The sequence below is a fragment of the Palaemon carinicauda genome, chromosome 11 (assembly GCF_036898095.1).
Source record: "Palaemon carinicauda isolate YSFRI2023 chromosome 11, ASM3689809v2, whole genome shotgun sequence".
NCBI classification, from domain to species: domain Eukaryota; kingdom Metazoa; phylum Arthropoda; class Malacostraca; order Decapoda; family Palaemonidae; genus Palaemon; species Palaemon carinicauda.
Genome location: NC_090735.1, coordinates 122,732,701 through 122,744,459, shown reverse-complemented (window position 1 = coordinate 122,744,459; position 11,759 = coordinate 122,732,701). Strand labels below are relative to the sequence as shown.

Sequence of the window (11,759 nt, the reverse complement as noted above, 5' to 3'; positions counted from 1 at the left end):
TTTTTTTATTAAACAAACTTTTAATGAAAAATATTATTATTATTATTATTACTATCCCAAGCTACAACCCTAGTTGGAAAAGCAAGATGCTATAAGCCCAGGGGCTCAACAGGGAAAAATAGCCCAGTGAGGAAAGGAAATAAGGAAATAAATAAATGAAGAGAACAAATTAAAATACGACACCTTCACATTTAGATTTACCCACAAAACACGAAACAGAGGAAATTTAGAAATTTATAAAAGGTGAAATGCAAAAGGAAATGGCGAGATTTATAAGAGTCGAGATGCGAAAATTGTTTTATTTTTTATTAAAGAAGCTTTTGATGAAGTATAGCCACCAAGTTCAAATACGACACCTTCACATTTAGATTAACCCACAAAATACGAAACAGAGGAAATTGAGAAATTTATAAGAGGTGAAATGCAAAAGGAAATGGAGAAATTTATAAGTCTCGAATGGATATTTAATTTCTTTAAAAGAAACCTTTAATGCTGTATATCCCCCATTTAGATTTACTCACAAAATAAGAAACCTTTAATGCAATATAGCCTTCAAGATATAATACGACACATTCCCATTTCAAGGAAGTTGATAAAATTGTTGGATTTAACAATAGAAGACACGGAGGAAATGGCGAGATTTATGAGTTGAAAAGCCAAAATTGTTTTTAAAAGAAACTTTTATTGCAGTAAAGGCTACTGAGCCTTCAAGTTATAATACGACGCCATTCCCATTTCAAGGAAGTTGATAACATTGTTGAATTTAACAATAGAAGACACGGAGGAAATGGCGAGATTTATAAGAGTCGAAAAGCAAAAAATGTTTTTAAAAGAAACTTTTCATGCAGTAAAAGGCTACTGAGCCTTAAAGTTAAAATACACCTTCATATTTCAAGTAAGTTGATAAAATTGTTGGATTTAACACAAAACACGAAAGAGGATATGCCGGAATGAAAGTTATAAGAGCCAAAATACAAAACTGTTTTTTAAATGAAACCCTTTAATGCAGTATATCCACAAAGTTGAAATACACCTTCATATTTCAAATAAGTTGATAAAATTGTTGGACTTAACAATAAACACGAAACAGGAATTGGTGAAATTAAGTCAAAATACAAAAAAAAAAAAAAAATAAATAAAAAAAAATAAAAAAATAAACTTTTTATTTTATATAGGACAGGCTACTGAGCATTCAAGTTTAAATATAACACCTTCCCTCAAATAATAAGTTAATAAAATTGTTAAATTTACCCCCCCCCAAAAAAAAAATCAGGTATCTAATGTCGTAGTTTTATAATATACCGTAATATGTAATATGAAATTCTTCCAGTACACTTTCATCTCGTGAATCAAATATATATATATATATATATAATATATATATATATATATATATATATATATATATATATATATATATATATATATATATATATAAACAAGGAGGCTTCCCATATAAGTATATGTATCCATGGTAACAACATTGCATATATATATATATATGAGAGAGAGAGAGAGAGAGAGAGGAAGAGGAGAGAGAGAGGAGAGAGAGAGAGGAGAGAGAGAGAGAGAGAGAGAGAGAGTATGTTCTTACTCGCAGATTCGTTCAGCCATTCGCTCCATTCATATCTAAGAAGTAACGGGTTAATTTCCGTTCCTTTCCTCACGAGGCTATTTTCCCTGTTGGAGCTTTTTGGGCTTATTGCATCTTGCTTTTTCAACTAGGGTTGTAGCTTAGCTAGTAATAAAAATAAAATAATAATATTGATAATGATAATAATAATAATATCAATAACAATAATATTAATAAAAACTCCCGTTCATTTCTTCTTTTTATAAGTTCGGAAATTTTCACCCTTCTTCGTTTCCATATTTACACTACTTATGAATTAAAAAAAAAGTAAAAAAAAAAAAAAAATATATCTATTTTATCTAATTTTTCATGGCCGAAATATTCATAAGCTTCAGTATTTGTTTTCATTCCTTTTGCAAAAAAAAAAAAAATAATAATAATAAAAATAATAATATTAAATAAATCAATACATAAACTAAAACCTTTCTGTATTCTCTCTCTTTTAAAATCATTCACAAAGAAAATCAATAAATAATAAATAACAATAATAAATAAAAAGCTTCAGTATTTGTTTTCATTCATTTTCCAAAAAAAAAATTATAAATACATAAACTAAAACCTCTCTCTCTCTCTCTCTCTCTCTCTCTCTCTCTCTCTCTCTCTCCTCTCTCAATCCTCTCTCTCTCTCTCCTTAAAATTATTCACAAAGAAAATCAATAAATTATAATAAATAATATTAATAATAATTAAATAATAGCAACAACAAAAATGAAAATCTCCAAGAAACAAAGATGCAGTCAGAATGGGGTCACTGTACACCAGTTTGCAACTTTCTCAGGTCATCCTGAAAAACCCGCCTCTAACTCCTTCCTTTCCTACTAAAGCGGTATCCTAAACCAAATCCTACTCACCCTATAAATTTTTCCTTTCAGGGAAGAACATGATTAAATCATTAAAATGTTTAAAGGCCGCTCATGAATGGCAGGGGCAAGGGACAGTAACATTCCTCTTACTAGTAGGATAATACCCTAGGACTGACATATTATTATTAATTGCCAAGCTACAACCCTAATTGGGAAAAGCAGGATGCTATAATCCCAAGGGCCCCAACAGGGAAATTAGCCCAGTGAGGAAAAGGAAATCAGGAAAATCAAAATATTTTAAGGACAGGGACGTTTAAAATAAATATTTCCCCTATATAAACTATAAAAAACTTCAACAAAACACGAGGAAGAGAAATCAGATAGAAATAGTGCGCCCCGAGTGTACCCTCAAGCAAGAGAACTCTAACCCAAGACAACGGAAGACCATAGTACAAAAGGCTGTGGGGCACTACCCAACAATAGAGAACAATGGTTTGATTTCGAGTGGTCCTTCTAGAGGAGCTGCTTACCATACCTAGAGTCTCTTCTGCCCTTACCCAAGAGGAAAGTAGCCACTGAACAACTACAGTGCAGTAGTTAACCCTTTGGGTGAAGAATAATTGTTTGGCAATCTCAGTGTTGTCATGTGTATGAGGATAGAGGAGAATCTGTAAAGAAACATGCCAGACTATTCGATTTATCTGTAGGCAAAGGGGAAAGTGACCCGGTAACCAGAGAGAAGGATCCAATGTAGTACTGTCTTGCCAGTCAAAGGAACCCCATAAACTCTCTAGAGGCAGTATCTCAAACGGGTCGCTGGTGCCCTGGGCAACCTAATATGATCAACTTCCCAGCCTCCTCTTCACCCGAGCTAGGACCAGGGAGGGCCAGGCAAGGGTTGCTGATGGCATTACAGGTAGACCTATAGGCTCCCCCCCCCAACCAAAATTCCCCTCCCAACAGAAATACCATTTAAACTTTTAAAAAAAAAAATTAAAAAAATAAACAGGTATATAATACATAATAAAAAACACAATAAAGACCGGTCACAATACAAAGTGTTATTATTTTATGACTTCAATGTCCTCTATAATTAATATTTTCACATTGATAATGTTACTTGGATATACATACTCCAAATATTTTATAAATTCGTTCATAAGTCTTTTTATAGTTTATATATGAAATACCTGTTTTAATGTTAATGTTTTTTCAATATTTTATTTCAATTGTTCAATACTACTTATATCGTTTATTTCCTTTCCTCATTATGCTATTTTTCCCTGTTGGATCCCTTAGGCTTATAGTATCTTGCTTTTCCAACTAGGGTGTAGCTTAGCAATGATAATAATAATAATAATAATAATAATAATAATAATAATTTTTGTTGATGTTGTTGGTTAATGCTTTGAAAATATTTTATTTTAATTGTTCATTACCTCTTATATCATTTATTTCCTTTCCTCATTGTGCTATTTTTTCCTGTTGGATCCCTTAGGCTTATAGCATCTTGCTTTTCCAACTAAGGTTGTAGCTTAGCAAGTAGTAATAATAATAATAATAATAATAATAATAATTTTTGTTGATGTTGTTGTTAATGCTTTGAAAATATTTTATTTTAAACTGTTCATTACTTCTTATATCGTTTATTTCCTTTCCTCATTGGTCTATTTTTCCCTGTTGGAGCCCTTAGGCTTATAGCACCTTGCTTTTCCAACTAAGGCTGTAGCTCAGCAAGTAATAATAATAATAATAATAATAATACATAATGATAATAATAAAATAATACATCAGCAAAGATAGTATTCTAAAATTGCAAAATTTCAAACGAGCATTTCTCGTCATTTTGGATTTTACCCGCTCGGCTCCTGGAAAAACTTATTGCATTTCCTTTCCTCACTGGGCTATTTTTCCCTGTTGGAGCCCCCTGGGCTTATAGCATCTTGCTTTTCCAACTAGGGTTGTAGCTTGGATAAATAATAAATAATAATAATAATAATAATAAACGCTTCTATTAGCTCCCACACAACCAAAACGAAAATGCTACTAGTTCGAAAGGCACTTTTAAATTCAGTGACGCAAACGCCCTAGGAAAACACTCCGTAGAATGCAAATAAGAAACATGTAATAGCCAGACCATACTTAACAAAACCGATGCATGCCCTTAAAGTAGGCTAAGTATATGTTTGGCAGGTTAGCTAAACCGAACATGCATGCATTTACGCATGACTGCATTCTTGCATGCTTTTGCTTTCTGGGATCCCACCGTGAGATTCAACCCGGGTTCAGAATAAATTTCTCTCTGAGAAATATCAAATTATAATTAGATCGTATTGGGGATACCTTAACGTGGTGAAAGGCGTTGTATATCGCCACGATCTTGCTGCACTAGTCAGGGACACCCATACTATGTTGGTTTGCTGTAAGCGATCAGACTATACTCTCCCACCACTACCAATCCGCACTAGCTAGTGATGAAAACTGGCTAAACCCCAGAGGCGACAAAGGACATAACTGAGGCCTTTGTCCTGCAGTGTACTAGAAAAAGATACATTTGTTCTATAATTTAATCAGGTCGCCACGATTAGCGAGGCTGTACTAGTCAGGGGCACCCATACTATGTTGGTTTGCTATAAGCGATCAGACTATACTCTCCCACCCCTACTAATCCACACTAGCTAGTGATGAAAACTGGCTAAACTCCAGACGTGACAAAGGACATACCTGAGTCCCTTTGTTCAGCAGTGTACTAGAAAAAGATACATTTCTTCTTGTTGTTCTGATAATTTTCTCAATCGCCACGATCAGCGAAGCTGTACTAGTCAGGGACACCCATACTATGTTGGTTTGCTGTGAGAGATCAGACTATACCTCTCCCACCCCTACTAATCCGTACTAGCTAGTGATGAAAACTGGCTAAACCCCAGAGGCGACAAAGGACATAACTGAGGCCTCTGTCCTGCAGTGTACTAGAAAAAGATACATTTTGTTCCTGTTGTTCTGATAATTTTGTCAATCGCCACGACTAGCGAAGCTGTACTAGTCAGGGACACCCATACTATGTTGGTTTGCTGTGAGAGATTAGACTAAACTCTCCCACCACTACCAATCCACACTAGCTAGCATGGTGATGACAACTAGCAGAACCTATGACATGCCTGAGGCCTTTGTCCTGCAGTGTACTAGAATAGATGCATTTGTTCTTATTGATGTGATAAGTTTATCTTCTTAAAATTAAACTCTCAACAAACGATAACACAGCACACTCCAGCCGAGACTAGACCCAGTATAACTGAGACTAGGTCAACATTGCTGTTCCAGAGTTCGGATCACGAATCAATCATGTCGTGAGTCTCTCTCTGAAACTGCATTGCTGTAGGCTGTGCCCTTAACATTATTACTGAGAGAGAGAGAGAGAGGAGAGAGAGAGGAGAGAGAGAGAGAGAGAGAGAGACTCAAACTGACATTGCAGTAAGCTCTAACAAGTTACTGAGAGAGAGAGAGAGAGAGAGAGAGACTCAAACTGACATTGCAGGAATGCCCTAATAAGTTACAGAGAGAGAGAGAGAGAGAGAGAGGAGAGAGGAGAGAAGAGAGAGAGAGAGAGACTCAAACTGACATTGCAGAATGCCCTAATAAGTTACAGAGAGAGAGAGAGAGAGAGAGAGGAGAGAGAGAGAGAGGACTCAAACTGATAATGTATGCTCTAACAAGTTACTGTGAGAGAGAGAGAGAGAGAGAGAGAGAGAGGAGAGAGAGAGGAGAGAGAGAGGAGAGAGAGACCTCAAACTGACAATGTATGCTCAAACAAGTTACTGAGAGAGAGAGAGAGAGAGAGAGAGAGAGAGAGGAAAGAGAGAGAGAGACTCAAACTGACAATGTATGCTCAAACAAGTTACTGAGAGAGAGAGAGAGAGAGAGAGAGAGAGAGAGAGAGAGAGAGAGACTCAAACTGACAATGTATGTTCTAACAAGTAACTGAGAGAGAGAGAGAGAGAAGAGAGAGAGGAGAGAGAGAGGAGAGAGAGAGAGAGAGAGAGACTGCATTGCCGTATGCCCTAACAAGTTACTGAGAGAGAGAGAGAGAGAGGAGAGAGAGAGGAGAGAGAGGAGAGAGGGAGGAAGAGAGAGAGAGAGAGATGGAAAACACAAAACCGTAACATAACATTCACTGTAACCAAAGTCACTAGGCGAATCAAAACATATTATGTCATTATGCAATACGATCATCTTCCCATGCACACATCTACACTAATTTCGGTCTATTGTATGCGAGCAGAGACCAATAGAGTACTGTTATACATCTAATTACAAAAAGTAATTACATGGTTCCTCTTTGAAAGTTTAAATCGCAATATATATACTTAATTGCGATACGATCATTAAAATCAGGTATATTAGTAGAAGCAACAAAATGTATGTGATGAGTTGATATAAGCTGACCATAGTGGATTCGACCGTTACAATATTATTGAGTTAGGAGGAGTAAGTACCTGAATCCATAGCTGAGCATTAAATTCAAATTCTATGGGGTTTTATGAATTAAACTCAAAATCTATGAGTGTTTTAGGAATCAAACTCAAATTATATGACTGTTTGTGAATTAAACTCAAATTCTATAAGTTTTTTTTTTATGAATTAGACCGAAATTCTATGATTTTTATGAATTAAAATCAAATTATATTGGTTTTTTATGAATATTAAACTCAAATTCAATTATTTTTTATGAATTAAACTCAAATTCTATAAGTTTTTTCAAGAATTAAAATCAAATTCTATGGGTTTTTTCATTAATTAAACTCAAATTCCTATGGTTTTTACGTGAATTCAACTGAAATTCTATGTGTTTTATATGAATTAAATTAAACATTCTATAAGTTTCTATGAATTGAACTCAAATTTTAAGGGTTTTCTATTAATTAAACTCAAATTTTATTGTTTTTATGAATTAAAGTCATATGCTATGTTTCTTTAAGAGGATAAGGGTTAAAAATAGTTATGCATTGGAGAGAAAAAAAAAGACCATACTTAAACCTGTGCAATAAATGAGGGAAACCAGGAGGAAAGTGGGAAAATGCCTATTCAAGAAACTCCCCAACAACAACAAATCATCCTATAGTCAATTCTTTTTAGTGAGGCAGATTTGCACCGACTCGCAGGGGTGCCCTTTTAGCTCGGAAAAGTTTCCTGCTCGCTGATTGGTTGGACAAGATCATTCTAACCAATCAGCGATCAGGAAACTTTTCCGAGCTAAAAGGGCACCGCTGCGAGTCAGTGCAAAAGCGCCTCATTAAAAAAAAATTGAGTATAGTGGCGTACATTCGTTTGCAAGATCATCCTAAATATTATAGGTAGGCCTATTTGTAATATCAGGAAGCCTATGCGTCAGCTTAAAGGGGTATTTTATTATTATTATTATTACTTGCTAAGCTACAACCCTAGTTGGAAAAACAGGATGCTATAAGCCCAGGGGCCCCAACAGGGAAAAATAGCCCAGTGAGGAAAGGAAAAAAGGAAACATTTTAAGAACAGTAACATTAAAACATATATTTCTTATATAAACTATCACAGTGTTGTCAGATGTATGAGGACAGAGGAGAATCTGTAAAAGATAGGCAAGACTAATCGTGTAGGCTATGTGTCGGCAAAGGGAAAGAGAACCGTAACCAGAGAGAAGAATCCTTAAGAACATTAACATTAAAACATATATTTCTTATATAAACTATCACAGTGTTGTCAGATGTATGAGGACAGAGGAGAATCTGTAAAGAATAGGCAAGACTAATCAGTGTATGTGTCGGCTAAGGGAAAGGGAACCGTAACCCAGAAAGAAGAATCTAACGCAGTACTGTCTTACCAGTCAAAGGATACCATAACTCCCATAACTCTCCACAGGATTTAAAATTTGTTCCATAAAACTGCGAAAAATAAATAACGAAGATAACGTTCTTATTAATGATTCTTGGCTTAGATAAGTCTTATTCTGCTATTTTTTTTCTATTTCATTGTTAATTGAATTTGATATCTTACACCTAAAATTACCTAATCAATTGTTCCTTATTCATGAAGTTTCTATTCGTTATGAATCCAATACCAGGAACATAAAATAAACTTATTAACGAGAGATATCCATGGAGTAGGCCTAGTCATAAGATTTCACATACCATATCTCCATACATTAGTTTTAGCTATCAAAAGTTATTCACAAACCCCTATCGTTATAGAAACTATTAATAAATTTGCGACTAATATAACATAAAATAGCAAGACATTAACACCAATTGATAAATTGAAGGCTAACATGTAATATCAGCCTAAAAACAGGCTTTGGACTCAACGTTGACTTGGTAATATTAGTTTCACTATATTACTCACTTAATTTATTCTCATAATATTATTCCAAACAATTTCCAATTATCATTATTACAATAAAAATGCAATTTTGGAAAATCAGAATGCTAAAAACCCGAATGTTCCACATGAAAAACAAAAGGAAATTATGAACTATAAAAGATTTAACAAAATAACAATGTAGGAGAGGATAGTATTGATGGTTTTAATATATATATATATATATATATATATATATATATATATATATATATATATATATATATATATATACATATATCTATATATATACATATATCTATATATATACATATATCTATATATATACATATATCTATATATATACATATATCTATATATATACATATATCTATATATATATACATATATCTATATATATACATATATCTATATATTATATACATATATATATATATATATATATATATATAATATATATATATATATATATAGATATATATATAAATGTAGATAAAACGTGAATAAAAACAGGAGTAAATATACTCGAGTATAACCCTAAGCAGGGGAACTAGGCCTAAGCCAGTATGTTAACATTAGCAAGCCACGGTACAGAGGCAATGATTATGGCACTATCCCATTGATTTCCCTGTATACGCAACCAGTCAAAATTCACTGGCTGACTATCTAGATGGATATGCACACACACAAGTAGAGATTCAACCCCTCCCCCTTTCCTAACTACATCACGGCAGTTTGGATAATTTGTGGGAGATTGTGCATTCCGAGTGTACATCTCGTAGTACCCCACTCTCATCAGGGTATGGCTACTTTCCCTCCCCCTAAACCCCTTACCCGAATAGGCCTATATAACTCGAAATCTGGCGTACATTCAAATAGGCCTAGGTTCCGTTGCCCCCGTTAAACCCTATTTCAAATAAATAAAAAAATTAAAATTAACTTAATTCACATAAAGAAAATTAAAATTAACTTAATTTACATAAAGAAAATTAAAATTAACTTAATTCACATAAAGAAAATTATCGAAATCTCACCCTGTAATACAATACAAGATTACCATTCCAAAAAGAAACCATGAATGGGGGGAGGGAAGAAATCTACCAGCTATACGATAACTTATAATTAATTATCAATTAAATAGTAATTAACATTATTAATTTATAATTTACCTGTCACTGCAAATATCCAAAACACGACGATATAAATATGTTTACTCCAAGGGCCTTTTGGTCCGGCCATGGCGAGGATGACTTCGTTAGATTCTCACAAAAATACTCTGTATCTTTCATAATTTTCGCTCCTGCAACCACGTCACATAATACAGGCACTTTTATAAACCACAAAAGACTTTCATTTAATATTTCAGGATTCACAATCACTGTAATAAACACCGTTTCAGATAATTACTCCTTGATTTATACAATTATAAAAAATCCGATGTTCAGAGAGCGATGCCGCACACGACTTTCCTTCAAGAGACTCTCCTCGCTACTGACGTCACGAAGTTCTCGAGCCCCTCTGCTACTCAGTGTTGCCAGATGGGTTAGTGTAAAAATCCCTAAAACTCGTGATAAAAAAATCCCCAAAACCACCCAAAAATCCCCATTTCCAAAAATATATTTTCTTTTAATACAGAAATTACTCACTATGCTTCATGTAATTGTAAATAAAACTAATTGCAACAATATAGAGGTTTACTCATCTCTATTTCTTCGTCATAGATATGTGTACAGAGTATCGTCACCAGTCATCCAAAATCCCCAAATCTAAGGATAAATTCCCAATTGTAGGGATAAGTCTCCAAATCTAGGGATAAATACCCATATCTGGCAACCCTGCTGCTACTGCCAGTGCATAACCCAGGGTTACCAGATTGGCCATTTTCGGGCGAAAAATCCCCAAATTTGCCTTTTTTTCCGTGCGAGATACCTAAATTTGGCCTTTTTGAAATTGGTTAGCCTTAAATTATATATTTTCGGCCTTTTTTTTACTATTAGGTTGGCCTTTTAAAGCGGCAGTTGATCAGACGTTGGCCTTTTCTCATTTGGAAAACCTGGCAACTCTGGCATAACCTACTAAGCAGGTTGAGTTGCCAGTTTGCCACTTTATTTGTTATTATTATTATCATTATTATTATTGTTGTTATAACTAGCTAAGCTACAACCATAGTTAAAAAAGCAAGATGTTATAAACCAAAGGGCTCCAACAGGGAAAATAGCCCAGTGAGGAAAGGAAATAAGGAAATAACTAAATTACAAGAGAAGTAATGAACAATTACATTGTTGCCACCTCGCATTTTAATACATAAAAAGTCCTGTATAGGAAAACTTACCTCTAGAAAGTTATGGAAGTGGGAAAAATACCTTTCGTAATATGTAGTGTCAAGGAATTGAGCTTTCCCGCTCAAGCAGGCTTCTTAAACTTTTCTAAAATAAGTTTTGAATTAGGATTTCCTTTTACTCCATAAGTATTGTGTTTCGTTTATTGCATTTACTGCTTTTCAATGACACTTTTTTTCAAAGTTATTTTGATTCACATCAGGAGGAGATGCATGCAAAGAAGAATTTAAATTCACATCGCCAGCCCCTTCTGAAACGACTAAAAAATAGGCTGATTCTTAGATTTATACAAAAAAAGTCAATATAAATATTTAATTAAATCTGTTCACTGCAACCGTTGATTAAATACAATGGAAAATAGGCCTATTATTTGAGCTCCACACACAACTTACTAGCCAAGACAAATTTCAATTTAATAGAAACGGAAATTTCATCCAAAAAATTCACTAGAACATTTCGGATAGTGCATCGTACATAATTAATTGTTGATTTTCATGCTCTATCTGTAAAATATTTATTCACTTTTCAAGAAAAATAACCAGATAATCATTGTCTTTTATGTTGTTCCCATCAACGTTACAGATAGGCCTATAATTATCATTTAAGTATGAGAAAAAAGGTGAAAATAATATA

General features: G+C 33.9%; 1 protein-coding gene across 1 annotated transcript in view; it reads right to left on the bottom strand.

Moving 5' to 3' along the window:
- The window catches only part of LOC137650159 (uncharacterized), a 28,697-nt gene extending 18,434 nt beyond the window's left edge, over positions 1-10,263 (bottom strand). Inside the window, exon 1 of the mRNA XM_068383317.1 lies at positions 9,957-10,263. Coding sequence (XP_068239418.1) covers positions 9,957-10,026 — 70 coding nt within the window. The 5' untranslated portion in view covers positions 10,027-10,263. The remainder of the gene's footprint in view (positions 1-9,956) is intronic.
- Between the last annotated feature and the right edge of the window lie 1,496 nt (positions 10,264-11,759).